Below are 17,059 nucleotides of genomic sequence, written 5' to 3' on the forward strand. Positions count from 1 at the left end.
TTCTGAAGACATGAGGAACTTTTTCTCAAGTGATTCAGGACGCTAGCTCCAAGATTCTGAAAATTCCTATCAGCACCTTAGTACAGATTGCATTCTCTGCTTCAAAATGCCATGTACATCCTATGCATCCTGTTGGGTTATTTAGCTTATCACATATCCTCCTGTATAGACACATTTTTCATAGTCTGGGGGTCTAATCTTAGAAATAACACTTATTTGGGGCGCCTGGGTGGCTCAGTTGGTTAAGCGGCTGCCTTCGGCTCAGGTCATGATCCTGGAGTCCCGGGATCGAGTCCCGCATCGGGCTCCCTGCTCGGCAGGGAGTCTGCTTCTCCCTCTGACCCTCCTTCCTCTCATGCTCTCTGTTTCTCATTCTCTCTCTCTCAAATAAATAAATAAAATCTTTAAAAAAAAAAAAAAAGAAATAACACTTATTTGTGTGATCTTGGCATTGTTATTCCAACTCTCAGAGCCATCATTTCTTCTTCATTAATTGAATTATGCGTTTAATTGCGGTCTAAAGGGACCAACAATTGACCATCTGTCTGAGTGTACTACCTTTCTAGATATTCTAGGATTCTATCAGCTTCTATCCATTATAATACATATATCTGTAATTTGGGTGACAGAAGCAGAAACCCTTTACTGTTATTTTATTTTTAAGATTTATTTATTTATTTTAGAGAGAGAGTGAGCAAGAAAAAGGGCAGAGGGAGAGAAGCAGACTCCCCGCTGAGCAGGGAGCCTGACACGGGCTTGATTTCATGACCCCTGCGATCATGACCTGAGCCAAAATTAAGAGTCGCACACTTAACTGAGCCACCCATGCACCGCCCCCCCCCCCGCCTTTACTGTCATTTTAAGTAATGTGGGTAGACATGCAGCTCCTCAGCCTTTTTTCAGGTGAGCTGGAAGGTGATGATGGCTCATATCTGCAAAAAATGCAATATTTAATTGTACATCATTATTTTTATTAGTCATCTTTTTTCTTAGGAGCCCTCCTTTCCACAGGTATTTATTTGAAAATCATTATCTCAGGCATTGTGATAAATGTTGGAGAGAAAGTGACCCATAATATTTTTCCTGCGTTGCAGGATCTTGAATGTATGCTGGGGAAACAGACAGGTAAAGGTAATTATAATATGATTAGTGTTATAGTACTGTATTTACTATATGCTGTGAAATCACCAGGGGAAAAAAAAGCATAGGTGAATCTGCTGGGTGTGTGTGAGTCAGTTGTGATGGTTTGGGTTTTATTCTATATGATTGGATTAATAGAGAAATGACATTTGAATGAGGGTTTTGAAAGTTGATAATGAATTTTTTAGACAGTGGAGAGGTGCCTCAGGCAGACACTCACACAATCTGTGTTATGGTGACTAAGCTTCCTTCAGACTTGCAAGACTCTCCTGTTCTCTGTGTTCTACACCCATACCAACCAACCAAAACATAAACCAAAACCAATAACCATAAAAATCCCCAAACAGTTGAAACATTGGTTAATAGTACTTGACTCAATCATTTGTACAAAATGTGGATGAAAGTCTGTCTTTCATAAAGGAATTACAGAAATCTATGTGCACTTTGCAGGTAGTTTAGTAAGGGGGGCAGTTATACTAAGGATAACTATTACAGAAAAGTGGATCTGACTTAATTCTATCATGGGTCTCTTCTCAGAAGGATCCTCTATCTTCTAGACAGAAGGAATAACCATACTATATGGGATAGAACAGGGGATTTGGAGACTTGATCAGAAAAGTAGTCCTGCCATTGGCTACTTTGACTAGGAACAAAATAAATGAGGACAGAACACAATGTCGTTTACCAATTTTTCATCAGCCAAAATTAGGTGCCACTCTCCTCCTTCTGTCATACCGTACTTGGATTTTGTTAATTTCAACAGGAGGGACATCTAGGACACTAAAAGTCAGAAGGATCAAAGGTTTCAGTTACCCTTTATTCGCTAGTAAATTAATTGCTCAAACGTCACTGAGATCTTATTCTCATTGTTTCAACCTTCTGCCTGAAAGGGAAGTTTCAATTGTCAGAGTGGTCAGTGACTCAAAGCTATGTCTGCTATTTTGGGGCTCATTATTGGGGCACATGGTTAAGAGAGTGTCCACAGTCTGCAGCTGGGCATCCCTAAGAAGCTCCCGGGCTGATGGTGGTGGTACCGGGGTAGGGGTCCGTTTTGGTGTTGGTATCAGTGTTGGTGATATTGGTATACTCTTAGTCCCTTCGTTGGGGACTTGTCATTAGGGTGATAACTGTTTACAGTTTCTCCTGCATCGCATTTCTCTTTTACTCAGGCAATTTTATTAGAGCTTTAAATAAAGAAAAGAAACTCTTCTTTAATAAATTAGGGAGACATTCCTTTTGTAGGGCAACAAACAAAGGCATAAGGATTTACATATGTTATTTCTTCATTCAAATTGTCTTCAGCATCTCTTGGACACATTAGTCTGAAATTCATTAATACTGTTTTTGCAAAGGGAGGGAAGATCATTGATGTTGGGTGGAGAGTGGGGGACGTGGGGGGAGATGGTTAGATCCCAAAGGGAGATTTTCCTCAGAATTTCCCACCATACTCACAGCTGAGGGATTTTCTTGTAGATCACCCATGAAACACTGCAAATGAAAAGAACTTTTTTATTGCCCTTGTTTTTCAGAAGTGAACACAGACTGATTCCTCGAGACTTATTCTTGGGAGATAGACAAAATAAGTGAGGTCCCATTTTTTTTAGGAGACTCTCTGAGGTCCCATTTTTATTGCTCTATTTTGGGACCTAGAATCCACCTTCTGAGCGCATGTACCAGCCTTACCTAAATTCTTTTGTATCCGCTATTTCAGAGAACTGAATGCAGATTTGTCTTATTTACTATTACTCTTTTCTGACATAATGAATTACAGACTCATTACTTCTTCCAGGAGTTCTTTGAGCAGAAATATTTGGGGTCAGAAGAACTTGGTTTGGTTTCCAATTCATTTGTTTATTTGTTGGGCTATCTTGGTCAAGTTACTTTATTTCTCTGAGCCTTCGTTTCCTCATAAATAAAATGAGAATATTGATAAAGCCTTTACCTTCAGGTGGTTAGGAGGAATAAATATGAAAGTACATTGTCATCAACAGAGTGCTCCATCAGCATCAACTGTGGCAGCCTGTCATTACCAAACTTTTCAAGACAAAATGTGTTTCTGGGATATCATCCTCATTCATAGAGGCTGTTTTCATGTGTACAGAACAAAGGAAAGCAAGTATCATCCCTGCTCTCAGTGTAATGAGTATGTATTCCATCTGCTGCTAACAGCATTTATGCAAAAATAGAATAATTCACAAGCTATACCAGAACATAAAAGGCAATACAGACACAGTTGAAAGAAATAGTTTCTAGTGAATGTATTATTAATCCAGGCATTTGTATGTGGGTGGAAGCTTGTAAAGATTGACTCATTAGAATTGTATTTTCAGAAAGTTTTGGGATGTGGGTAAAAGGACAGAAGGGGAATGACTTCTTCACTGTTTTTGTGGTTTGTAAGAGTTAATTGGTCTCTCCACTGAGAATGCCTACCCCTTTTGCCCTTATAAGAATTTTAACCTTCCTTTGAAATTTGTTTTGTATGCTAGTTACTTTAAGGTTTCTTGATACCTCTGTCTGAGTCACTCCCATTCCTTATACTTACCTCCAACTCATAACAAGCATAACTCCTCCATTATTTATGCCTTCAAAGAATATTCTGTAGGTCTTTATAACATTTATTAAATTATATTATGTTTATGTACTTTTCTGTCATCTCTACCTTCTTGATGGCTTGGAGATGATTTATTTATCCTAAAAGAGAGCTCAGCAAGTGTTTGTCGAATGAATGTTTTACTAGATACATGCTATGTCTTTTATTTAGGGAGATTCATAAATGAGTGAAAATCTCTCTCTTCAAGGAAAATGGATGGGGGGGGAGTTGTGTGTATAAAAATCCCACTTATTTCTGAGCTTTGCTTGGGTTAATGTAAACTAATTCATTGTATACTTATGTGTATATATCTGGATTAAAAAAATCACTAAAACTCTCTTTCATTTAATGGGAATGGGAAGGTTTCTAGTTTTTATTTAAATGATATTTGAAAATTTTACAAGTCTCGGTGATGCTGTCATAACAACAAGCTTAATTCTATTCACAAAATTGTGTTCTTCTTTTGTCTCTGGCATTTTTACTGTTTTTTAACTTTGTTGACCAGTGTTTCTTCATTGTTTTTCCTATTAATATCTCTTGAAGTGTTACTACATGCTACATCCAGTGTTGATTGTGTGGAAGGTGCAGAGAGTAGTCCCACAAGGTCCCTGCCCTGAAGAGTTTGCAACTGGTTGTGGAGGCAGCTGTGTATTTGAATTGAAGGATAAATATGTTACTTTCTGTTGATCCTCTTCAAAAGCAAGGAGGCAGAGTTGCATGGTTATCAGTTTTCAAAGGAGACTTAGCTACCATGCCCTAATTGTGGGGAAAATACTTGGGGTTAGAGGGAAGTCTGAATAGGAATGAGGGGAGTGATGGCATTGCCTTAATGGCAAGATCAGCCTGGAATTTGGGTGAGTGAAAGTGAACATAGGAGGGAGAAAGTTTGAGAAGTGGGAGGATAAGAGTTCAGGGTCCAGGGGTACATCTTTTTTTTTTTTTTTTAAAGATTTTATTTATTTATTTGACAGAGAGACCGCGAGAGAGGGAACACAAGCAGGGGGAGGGTCAGAGGGAGAAGCAGGCTTCCCGCCGAGCAGGGAGCCCGATGCAGGGAGCCCGATGCGGGGCTCGATCCCAGGACCCCGGGATCATGACCTGACCCAAGGCAGTCGCTTAACCACTGAGCCACCCAGGTGCCCCTCCAGGGGTACATCTTAAATTTGCCTGCAGGGAAAGGTCAGGTATGGTGAATTTATTCTGTTTACCCTCAGTAAGGTTTATACTGTTTACTTGGAAGTAGATTAGGGAAGGAGCAAAGACCTAGGCTCTGAACTTGGCCTGGCTATGACATTTTTCTATAATTGCCCGTCTGGTTACTGATTTACAAAGCTGGCTGGGTGTGTGATTGTTTTCCAGCTTGTAGTAGAGTCATGCTGTGAAGAATACAGAGGCACATCTTGAAGGGAACTAGAGTGGATGCAGAAGAAACTGGATTAAACACATAATACTTGGTATAAATGAGATTGTGTATTGGGAAGTTCTTAGTAAACTGAAGTGCTAAGTCAGCGTATTGACAGTACAACTCTGTGTATGAGTGTGTGCACTTCCTTGTAGTCATTGAAGATCTTCTAGATTCTCTTCTAACTCAAGCCCTAACCCATATATGCTCTAAGATTTAGGATCAAATCACAATAACTGAATATAATTTGTTCTTGTTTAAATATTAAGAAATCATTGAGAAGAGTCATTGTTACCGTAGCCAGTGATTCATAAACTCCTTGCACCTGTTATGATATGTTAATGTGTCTCCATGTTTATGATTTAGCAATATATGCTGTTGATGGAATTAAAGATGTCGATTTTTAAAAAGTTTGTATTTAATTACAGAATTTAAAATGTAATATATAAAATATTACGAAAAGCAAAAGAAATACAGAAACCCGCAAACCTATTGGTCAGATTTAATAGATGTTAATATTTGCCTTATTTGCTTTAGTCTTCTCTATTTTGTTCGTAAAGCAATAGAACTTCATCTGATATAGCAGAGACACTCCTGCCCTTTGTCTCTCTCTGTAGGTGAGCACAATTCTAAATTCAGTTTGTTTCAGTGTTGTCTATTAAAAACATATTTTTATTACAGGTGTTTATATCCATAAACATTGTGTTTTTAATGTTGCACTGACTAAAAGAAAAAGATATTAAATTTTGCAGTTCTTCACATGGTTATCCACATGGAAAACTGCAATAATTTTATAGTTTTTTAATTTTATTCAGCATGACATTAAAAATATATAAAATATATTGTTTGACATAACTTTCTGCCCTGATAACATAAATTGAAGTGGCTTTTAAGTTTTTTTGACTGTAACCTACAGGATGATATATGTTTTATATTGTGGCCTAATACACATCATATATGTGTATATATACCTGTGTGTGTGTACATGTGTGTGAATGTGTGTAAAACTGAAAAAGTTTCTCCATACTATCGTTTCCTCCACTGTGTATGTTATACTCTATTCTCTGGCCTATTCATTTGTAAATGCTTGTTCTAGTCTTAGTAAATTGATTTTATGACCTAATAATAGGTTGCCATCCATGAATTGAAAAATATTAATCTCAACAATCAATCTAATCTTAATCTAAAACTAATACTGACTTTAGTATACAGACATAAACTTTCATAGTACAATAAAAGCACTTCAGATAATAAGGCAGCATATTAAAATAGCATTCTTTTGCACAAGATTTGATTACATCCATTTTGGTTAATTGATTCTGAATATTTGTTTTCTGGGAACTAAATCCTACATGTCTTAGCCATTTAATCAATTACTATTAATTAGCTAAGCATTTGGTCAGTATTGGATGTCTCCTCTGGTCTGTCCCAGCCTCCTGGTCTCCCTGAAGTCCAGGAGAGCTTTCATGGTGTCAGGAAAGGAAAGAGCTCTTTCGGGCTCAGGCACTGACTTCTCGCCTTGTCACTAACAAACTGCATACAACCTTAGTAAGTCCTTGGTTCCTTCGGGCCCTCATTTTCCTCACCTAGTAATCGAAAGGGTTAACTAGCTCATTTTGAAAGCACTTTCATTCTCTGAAATACAGACTAGGATCTGGGACACAGTTGTTAGAATTTGCTGAGAATATATCTGATGTTAAAGAATAGGACTTTCTACTGGAATTACTAGTTTCACAGTTGCATATTAGTTTAAATGGTTCTTGGGCAGAAATGATTCGTAAAACCATTTTGGAGTAACCTTAATGTCCAAGATCTACCTACTTTTTTATTGCATTATTTCTCAGGTACAGGTACAGGGCTACATGAATGTATAATGTCAGCATATGTAAGTGCTAAGAATGGCAAAGATGTGCTCAGTGGGTACAGTTTTCTGAGTCCTACCTATTGTAGTAGTTTATGGCTTTGAGGAATTTTCCTTTTTTAATGTGAGTTACATGTTTGGAATAGAGTAAGAAGGTATCACCTAAACTACATGTCCTTAAGACAAACAAATAAAAAGCACATTTCATGATACGAGTCCTTCGTAAGTATTGTTTTATGTATATGCTTGTGTTAAGAAACAGGGGTTTTGGGGTAGAGTGGACTTTGGAGACCATCTCTTCCCATTTGCTTCTAAAAAGATAGGCCAATGAGTGCTCCTGCCTGGATCTCCAAATCGAGGCAACATTAGGGGCAGGTTTCTGTATCCCGTAAGTTTCCTATTTTCTTTTGGTATACAGATTCATTTTAGGGAGCTCTACATTTAGAGAGACCTAGGGAGCCAGTTCTAACTCATGTCTGAGGGTGTGGACCCATTAAAGAATGTGATTATCCTTGAGGTAGAGATCTGTTCCTAGTCCCGAGGGACTAATAAAGGGGTGTTTTTCCTTAGGGACACCAGGCTAGATGTCAGTCTCTGGGAGAGGATCCCCTCAACCCTAGATGACTGAGGCAAAGGCTAGATTTCTCTTAACTCCTCTGACCATGCGAGAACTCAGTTTTCTCTCAGCTGCAGTATGCAGAACGTTCTTGTCTCTTGAGTTATGGCAGCAGTTCTTGCCCTCTCTTAATAGGTGTGGATTAGAATTTCTGTACCTCTGGGTTCTGATTCTATGGTTAATATAGTTAGGCCAGGGACCAGAGCTAACCGTTATTTTGTGACACCCTGTGCTTGGCACTGAGCAGGTACTATGTGGATTTTTGTGAATGAAGACTTAATACTAACTAGTCACTGTTTTGCATTGCATGTTATAAAGTTGATCATCCTAAAATACTTGAATTTATTTTTGAAGTAAACACAATTCTTTTTTTAACACATATTAAAATATCACCAATGAGTCTTCTTGTTTGCTTTTCTTCCTTCATCCTCTGCAGTGTGCCGAGATTTTGCTGTCTTAGAGGACCACACCCTGGCCCACAGCCTACAGGAACAAGAGAGTGAGTAATGGCCCTCATTATGTTCCTTCTGTTTTCTTTTTTAGTGGTAGCTTGAGGCAGGTTTCTTAGGGTGAGGCAGGAGAGAACAGCGTCACCAGGCCACACTGTCCATCTATCCTGAGGGATTTATCTAGGCAAATGTCACCTGCGTGGAGAACGAAATTCTGGGTATTTTGAAGTATGGCATCTGCCAGGGAGGAGGAGACTGTTGGGTAGGTGGGAGGAAAAGAGGGACTTGAACCTTTTCTCTTGCCCTAGTGTTACAGGAGGGAGACACTATCTGGCATCTGTTCCTTCCCCTAGAAGAGGGGCCTGAACCAGATCTTTCCAGGCATTGGCAGTATCTAGATTGCGGATTTTTCTTAATATTTATGTATGTAATTATGGAAGCTAAATCTAAGCTATATATGTTATATAAAAGTACATATTTGTGAATATGTAATTTGAGAACCATTCATGTGTCAATATAAAAATTAAGTCTTGAAAAATGTAGTTTATAAAGAGAGTGTCAACTGTGGAGCAGAAGGAGCCTTGGCCTTGGCCTTGGAGTATTTGTGTGGAAGACCTGGTACTATCACTGTTTGCCATGTGACCAAGGGCAAATTACTTAACCGTTCTGATCCTCACTTTTATTAATGGAAAGATAAGAAGAGTAATTCCTCTGCTGCCTGTTAATATAGCATTATTGAGAGCATACAGTGAAGTTGTGGATGTGAAGCTCTTTTTAATGGAAAAGGTCTTCTTCAGTTATTGTGAGGCATAGGATTAATAAACCCAAAAAACTCAGCATTGTCATTCCTCTCTTCAATCTTTCTGTCCAGTCGAGCATCATTTGGCATCGAACATTCAGCGGAACCGTTTGGTCCAACATGATCTCCAGGTGGCTAAGCAGCTTCAGGAGGAAGATCTGAAAGCTCAGGCTCAGCTCCAGAAGCGCTACAAAGACCTGTGAGGATTTGGGGTGTGGGAGGGAGTCATGCTGGGACTGGTTTTCTCTGTGGAGTCAGCAACCAGGGCAGGGAAGAAGACTCTGTGTCTGTCCCTCTCATGCCTTTCACTATTAGATTATAAATCCTGTTGTGGCTATCCCATAGTTTTCTTTGATTTGAAAATTTTTGTTCATTGATGGAACACTTTCTAAGTTTTGGGACATGTGGATTCTGGTATGAACTCTTAACACTTTTAACTGTATGACTTTGAGGCATTTGATCCACCTCTCTGAGTCTATATTCCTTCCCTATAGCATTTGGAAAATAATCTCTGTCCTTTTTGCCTCATAGGTTGTTTGGGGGAGTCCAGTGAAATACTGGCTATCAAAGAACGTTATGAGTTGTATTGGATTCCTTTCCTCTTTCCTGGTGGTGTTTGCTGCTCTTATTTTCCTTGAACCTCTTGCTTTTCAGGGAGAGGCAGAATCTTCTGGAAAGCTCTGAATTACACCCTCAGTTCTTTTTATAACTTCTGCAACTAACAAAAGTTCTTTCTCAGTCTTCTCTTAATAGTTAGAAAAATGGAAAGATCACATCTAAAGTCTCTTCCAGCACAATGACTTTTTTTTTTTTTAATGTGCTTTGAAAGCTCACAAATTGCATTGCTTACTTGAGAGTGGCCCCTATCCCTAAATCTCAGATGGTGGATTTTATCACAAGGTATTGTTTGGAGGAGGAAAGGGTAAAGGAAGAAGTGAAGGGACCCTTAATTTACTGTAGTTCATGTTCAAAGAAACAGGAAAACCTATCATTTTTGCTGTTTTGAGGAACGGTTTGTCTTTGTTTTATTACTCATAGAGAGAATTTTAGTCATCATTTTGTTCAGCTTCCTTATTTTGGAAATAAGCACTCTCACTGACTCTTGCTCTGCCTGTTACCCTGAAAGGCACTGGAGACCTCAGATAGGAATAAAATGTAGCCACTGCCTTTAAGGGCCTCAGAATAAAACTCTGAGCATTGTAAATCTACAGATACCTGCACAAGCCACAGGGAAGAATTGGAGAATACGTTTCATGCCCATGAAGAGGGGAGAGACTGGAAAAACCATCCCAGTGCAGACAGTACAATTAATCTGAACCTTGATGGTTAATTAGAAGTGTGTAGTCGTAGCTGGGGAAAAAGATTCTAGTCAGAGGAAGTAAAAGGGAAGATAGGAGGTAAAAGAACCTGGAATTTCATGGTAGCTACACGAAATTTAGTCTTGCTGGACTGCAGGGTGTGAATAAGGGCATGGTAGGGGATGAGGCCAGAAAAGTAGACAAAACCTGGGCCAAAAGGTTACATAAGTTATATTTTTAGGAATTTAGATTTTGTAGATTTTATATTATAAACAGCAGAGAACCTGTTAGGGTTTTCATTTTGGGGCCTTCTCTGGGGGCTGGATCATTGAAGGATTGTGGGGGCAGCTGTTAAGCAGTGGTCAGATGAAAAGATGGCAAGGCTTGATTTGAGGGTAATGGCAATAGAATTAGAAGAGAGATTTGACGCGCCTCTGTGTGGCTCAGTCGGTTAAGCGACTGACTCTTGATTTCAGCTCAGGCCCGGATCCCAGGGTCATGAGATCGAGCCCCACGTTGGGGTCCATGCGTAGGGCAGAGTCTGTTTGGGACTCTCTCTCCCTCTGCCCTTCCCCCCTGCTCTCTCGCTCTCTCTCTAAAATAAATAAATAAATCTTTAAAAAAAGAAAAAAAGAAAGAGACTCGAGATGTGTGGAGCTTCAGGGTCATAACCAGAGGGAAAGTCAGAGCCAGAGCTAGAATAATATTCTAGAGTTCTCAGTTATTGCCCTTTACAGGATTCACAGTGCTTTACTCTGAAGGGCAGTTCTGAGGCTGGCGCAGAGGTTTAAGATCCTAAATTAGGGTAATGATCGTATAAAGAGATTATTCAGAGATTATCGAGATAAAACACTAAATATAAATGAGGATTCCGACAGTGATGGATTATAGGTCTTAAATTAGAGGAGAGCCAGGTATTACATTTCTCCTTGGGACTTCAGGGTTTTAGAGGTATTTAGAGCTGAAATAAGTAAGTTAGAAAGGAAGTTTTTCTGATTTTCACACCCTGGTAATTTTGACATTTACACATCAGTGGATGAATGAAATGCTGTAAATATTAATGACCTGGAACGTCTCACTCCGTCTGCATCCTGGGGCCCCTGTCCAATGTCAGGTTTGCCAGTTGTTGACTACTCCTTTCTCACTTGATTTTTCTTCCTCAGAATTCTGTATAATTGGCTGAGTGTACTGGACCTGGTCCTTCATGGAAGTATGATTTGAAGTTATTAAGCTCAGCTTAAATCTCACTTCGTTAATTTTTTTTATTATTTTTAAAAAATTATTTAAATTCAATTTAGTTAACATATAGTGTATTATTAATTTCAGGGGTAGAATTTAGTGATTCATCAATTGCATATAACACCCAGGGCTCATTACATCAAGTGCCCTCCTTAATGTCCATCCCCAAGTTACCCCATCCCCACACCCCCCTCCCCTCCAGCAACCCTCAGTTTGTTTCCTAGAGTTAAGAGTCCCCTATGGTTTGCCTGCCTTCCTTCCTTCCTTCCTTCCTTTCTGTCTTTCTGTCTTTCTTTTCTTTTCTTTCTTTCTTTTTCTTTTTTTATAAACATATAATGTATTATTTGTTTCAGGGGTACAGGTCTGTGATTCATTAGTCTGACACAATTCACAGCGCTCACCATAGCACATATCCTCCCCAATGTCCATCACCCAGCCACCCCATCCCTCCCACTCCTCTCCACTCCAGCAACCCTCAGTCTGTTTCTTGAGATTCAGAGTCTCTTATGGTTTGTCTCCCTCTCTGGTTTCGTCTTGTTTCATTTTTCCCTCCCTTCCCCTATGGTCCTCTGTCTTGTTTCTCAAATTCCTCATATCAGTGAGATCATATGATACTTGTCTTTCTCTGATTGACTTATTTCGCTTAGCATAATACCCTCTAGTTCCATCCACGTCGTTGCAAATGGCAAGATTTCATTTTTTGATGGCTGCATAATACTCCATTGTGTGTGTGTGTATGTGTGTGTGTGTGTGTATGTGTGTGTGTACACCACATCTTCTTTATCCATTCATCTGTCCATGGACATCTGGGCTCTTTCCATATTTTGACTGTTGTTTATACTAGGAAGTACATCTATGTCACTTTTGACCTTTAACATTTGATTTGGACTTGTCTTCTCTGCTGAACTTCTGCTTTCTTCCCATCTGTTATCATCTGCATATAATTAATAGTTGCTAAATCCTGTACAGATTTTACATGAGTTTGGGAGATCCGAGTAGAGAAGTCTTTGAAAACTAAGACCATGATTTTGTATATGATTCTTAATTGTTAGAAGTGAGTAAATGAAAAGACGATGTATAAATAAAAATTGTTCTGAGTAGATTTTCAGTTCTTTGAGTGGTTAAGAATCCGAAAATATTAGACCTATAAGATGAAGTCGTTAAGTCCACATACTTTTATAGCTGGTAAATTGCCCACGAGAGGGCACGGCTTTCTGGCTGTCAGTGACAGGACCAGAAATCAAGTCTGCAGCCACCTTCTCCAGTGGTTTTCCTGTTGATTCTGAGGATCTTGCCATCCCTTACTTGTGCTGTCTTACTTTCTCTTCCTTCCTTTCTGTCTTGTGTGTGCATAACACATGTGTACACACCTACGTGTACACACACATCTTCCACCTACACCTGTTTCCAAGCATGTTGAAAGTGACCCATTACCATATAGAATAATTAGAATAATTTTTATCCTTTCAGTTTTGTCAGAATAGAGTATATGGGTTTTAATTCCTTAATTGCAATTAGGATTATTGCCCCCTACAACACTTTTGAATTACAAAATGTTGTTTGTTAAACATGGAATATACCACCAAGACTGAGATTCACTGAGTTTTTTTTTTTTTTTTTTTTTAAGTAGACTCCACACCCAGCATGGAGCCCAACGCGGGGCTTGAACTCAGGACCCTGAGATCAAGACCTGAGTTGAGATCAAGAGTCGGACACTTAACTGACTGAGCCACCGAGGCACCCCTACTGAATATTTTAAGTTCACTTGGCAGGGGGACAGTGAGAAGATATATTTGTTTAGGAAACAGACCGCATCCATAAGTCACAAATGTAATTTTATTCCATCATCTTTTTAAATAGTAAACTCTATGCATGTTTCTGCTCTTCATTCTTAGCTAACAATTTTGTGTAAAGGTTGGTCTCCAGAGCTATTGCATTCGGGAGTTTTGGGCTGTCCGTTGACTTTTCTTGAAACCTGAAGCCAAAAGACATGTGCACTTGTAGCCACCTCTGAGAGATCCAAGTCCTATTTTGTGTTTGAATTGCTGTTTTAGAGGTGCTGTTTTAAGGATCTGTTTCTTCCACCAAAATCATTCTCTTGTTTCTTCCACCAAAAAGTATTGTGAGCCTCTGAGTGCAGAATGAAGATTTCCTTATGTTTGTATCCTCAGTGTTGAGCATAGTGGCTGGACCACAGCAGGTGTTATTTAAATCTTTGTTGAATGCATAAATGCCCAAACAAAACAAACTGTGCTGGCCACAGTATTACATTTGATTTTCTTAGGGGCCTGAGTATTAAGAAAACTGGCATCATCCAGAGAGGTATCTGTTGGGAACTGAAGCTGGGGAGGAATTTAAGTATTAGTGAAACTGAAAAATACATCTAATTTAAAAATTTATAGAAATCATTTTAAAGTCATACCAGCACCTCTAAGTGACCACAGTGACATTTAGTGAACTCTCTCCCAATTTTTTTCTGTGTACTCCATATCTATATTTCGATATTTGTGGACATTAATCTCATAGTTGATGTCTCCTTTGCATATTCTTGAGAAAACATGCCTCTCTGTAGAGTGGCCCCAGTATGGTGAGGTGATTCAGGAGGGTAGAAAAAGCATGGGACTTTCCATTGTAGTGTCTGGGGATTGGATTCTGGTTCTACCACTTATTTTCTCTGTGATCTTAGAGAAATGGTTTCACTACTCTGGGCCCCAGATTTTTTATCTGTAAGATGTGATAATATCAACCTCTTTGCATCACTCTTGTGAGGATTAAGTGAGATAAAAAATGTGCATGGGCTCATAGTGAATATCCAGTAAATTGTGTTGTATTTATAGAAAAATCATTCCTTATTTATACTATTTTCACTTTTGTTTTTTAGTGAACAACAAGACTGTGAAATTGCTCAGGAAATCCAGGAGAAGCTGGCTATTGAGGCAGAGAGACGACGCATTCAGGAGAAGAAGGATGAGGTACAACCTAAATAACACCCCTCCTCCCCAGCACAGAGGAAGGGCTGCTTTCAGTATTCACGGGCTCAGGGTAGGGTTCCCGGAAGGGCAGCAGAGCTCTTGTCTTTGGGGGTGCATAGTCCAAGTATTGCCTTCCATGGACCACCTTTTATTGCCCCTTGATAACCTAAGTGAAATCTTAAAAAATGACGGTAATTCAACATAAGGTGTGAATTAGTTTCCTAGGACTGCTTTAACAAATCACCAGAAACTTGATGGCTTAAGACAGCAGGAATATATTCTCTCACGGTTCTGGAGGCCAGAAATCCGAAATCAGGGTTTTGGTGGGACCCTGCTACCTTCTGGGAAAGATGCTTCTTTGCCTCTCCCTACCTTCTGGTGGCTCCTGACAGTCATTGGCATTCCTTGGCGTGTCACTGCATCCCTTCCGTTTCTGCCTCTCTTGTCACATGGCCTTCTTCTTGTATCTTTGCGTCCTCTTCTTTTCTTATAAGGGAACCAGTCATTGGATTGAGGACCGGCCCTAGTCTAGTATGACTTTCTCTTAACTAATTACATCTGTGAAGACCCTATTTCTGAATAAGGTCCTATTCTGAGGTACTTGGTAAAAATGAATTCTTAGGGGACACTCTTCAACCCAATACAGGCTGTATGTCTGTGGGTTATTCCTACAGTCTTAAGAGAGAGCAGACGTGAGTGTAGGCTGAACAAGAGTCAGGGGGTGTCATTGTGAGAAGCCAGGAGCCACCGTTGCTCTCACTCTTCGTTGTTCGTGGCTTCACTCTCCTGTGAGTGCTGCCTCAAAGAACTAACTCATTTGTTTGATTCTGTAGGTATTTTTAAGTTGTATTGTTTTTAAAGCTGAAAATGACTAAAAGTAGCAATAGCGTTTTGTTGGTAAGAGGACTTGAATTTGCAGTTAAATATTACTTGCCTTTGTGTTGGACTTTTAGCATTTTTTACAAACAGTTCTTGTTCAGTTTGTATTGATTCTGTGTCTGCCTTGCTGTTCTTGGCCACAGATTAAGGTTATATTTAGGAAGAAAATGATTTATAATTTTAATAATAGAATGACCATATGATTTATTGTATGTGTACTCAAATACTTTTCTGGGTTAAAGGGGGTGCTATTAATAATTACATAAACTGGGCCTGTCCTGGGTACCAGCACACGTGGTCACCCTATTAAATAGGTGGGATGAGGGCCATCAGTAAACTAGCCTGGATATATTGCTGCTCCCACAGAGCCATCCTTGTTCCTGTAAGACTCCTTGTTCTATGCCAGGTGAGCATGAGACACCTGGTATGTGTGTATTTAGCTGTTTCTTTAAGAAACAAACCATGATTTTGTGATAATCAGAACTGCAAGTAAGAATTAGGGGTTGCTTTTTAGCCTTCCTGTTATCAACACAGGAACTCTTTCTTACTACAGGATGTGTTGCCTCTCTGTAGTCAATACTTTGCTTTGGGGATGGAACTGGGAACTGAAAGAAGTGATTATATTTTCTAAACAGGAAAGCTTCTATCTTAAAAATAACAGAGTAATGAAGTTGGCTTCTTATAAATGCTACTGGTGTCCTGTGATTTTTTTTTCCCCCATTCAGGAAAAATAGGAAAGAAAGAGAAACCAAAACACTTTATTTAGGCATGTAGAATCTAAACAGCAATCACAATAAATAGTCTCATGGTAATACTAGATAAAGTAAGCAGTTTAGTGATTAGCTCTTTTTCAAATGAACTAATTAAGACTTGAAGAATCAGTGACTAGTCCCCAGCTATAATAAGATGCCAGAGAAATGTCTGTATAGTTCAGGTCCCCTGACTGACCGCTTCTGAGACAGATGTCCTATGACACAACAGAAAACATGTAAACTTGGGAGTTAGAACGCTCTGGATTTGAATCTTAGCTCTTTAACTTTTAGCTGTGACTTTCAGAATCTCACTTAACCATGTAGAACCTCAGGTTCCAAATTGGAAAAGCCATGATAATTGTACATATCCTGGAGGGCTGTTGTGAGGTTTAAGTGAGATCATGTATGTAAGGCCTCTGGGACATACTAAGTTAATAATTTCTCTTTCTTTTTTACTTTCTTGCCAGTTGTTTCCACACCACTAGGCCCTTTATAACAGCGCTGATTTCTCTTATAGAAAGAGATGTGTGCTAAATTAGAAAGGGGGAAATAAACAGGCTTAAGTGTATTCCAGTCTGGTGTGATCTGAGCAATCCTCAAGCATTTCCTTGCCTTTGCTAGCCTCCCAGCTTGCTTGCCTTCCAGTACTGTTTGACCTGCTCTGATGGCCCCATTCCCCAGTGCAGTGGAGAGATTAAAGGAGAAATCCAGTTGGGGGAGATTTTGTGAGACTAGCCTTAAAAACTCCATTCAGACTCTTTGATTTTCCAGCTGATGCCTTAGATTAGAAGATGCCTACCATGCCGAGATATTCTCTTATCAATAGATAGGACTCTTAGTTGACTGGTATGTTACTAATATTAAATGAACAAAATTTGAGTAATAAAGCTTGTCATTGAAGGATGTATGATAATGCCTATTTGTTTATTTTAGTCCCTGTGCCTCACAGAGGAGACTGAGACTGAGATGAGATAATAGTGGAAGTTTTTCTGGCCAGCTCTTAAAAAAACATTGCCTGTTACTCATGAACTGTCCTAATTCTTTTTTAAAAATTTTTCTCTG

At 39.2% G+C, this 17,059-nt stretch overlaps 1 protein-coding gene across 3 annotated transcripts in view; it reads left to right on the plus strand.

Annotated features, from left to right (window-relative positions):
* Positions 1–17,059, plus strand: part of CCDC50 (coiled-coil domain containing 50) — a 70,917-nt gene that overhangs the window by 21,718 nt on the left and 32,140 nt on the right. For all 3 annotated transcript variants that reach the window (XM_031033232.2, XM_006738023.3, XM_081831499.1), the window contains exons 2-4: positions 8,046–8,108; positions 8,930–9,056; positions 14,276–14,366. In XM_031033232.2, the coding sequence (XP_030889092.2) occupies positions 8,046–8,108; positions 8,930–9,056; positions 14,276–14,366 (281 nt within the window). The remainder of the gene's footprint in view (positions 1–8,045; positions 8,109–8,929; positions 9,057–14,275; positions 14,367–17,059) is intronic.

Source organism: Leptonychotes weddellii, chromosome 1, assembly GCF_054177405.1.
Source record: "Leptonychotes weddellii isolate Sample4059 chromosome 1, ASM5417740v2, whole genome shotgun sequence".
Taxonomy (NCBI): Eukaryota; Metazoa; Chordata; class Mammalia; order Carnivora; family Phocidae; genus Leptonychotes; species Leptonychotes weddellii.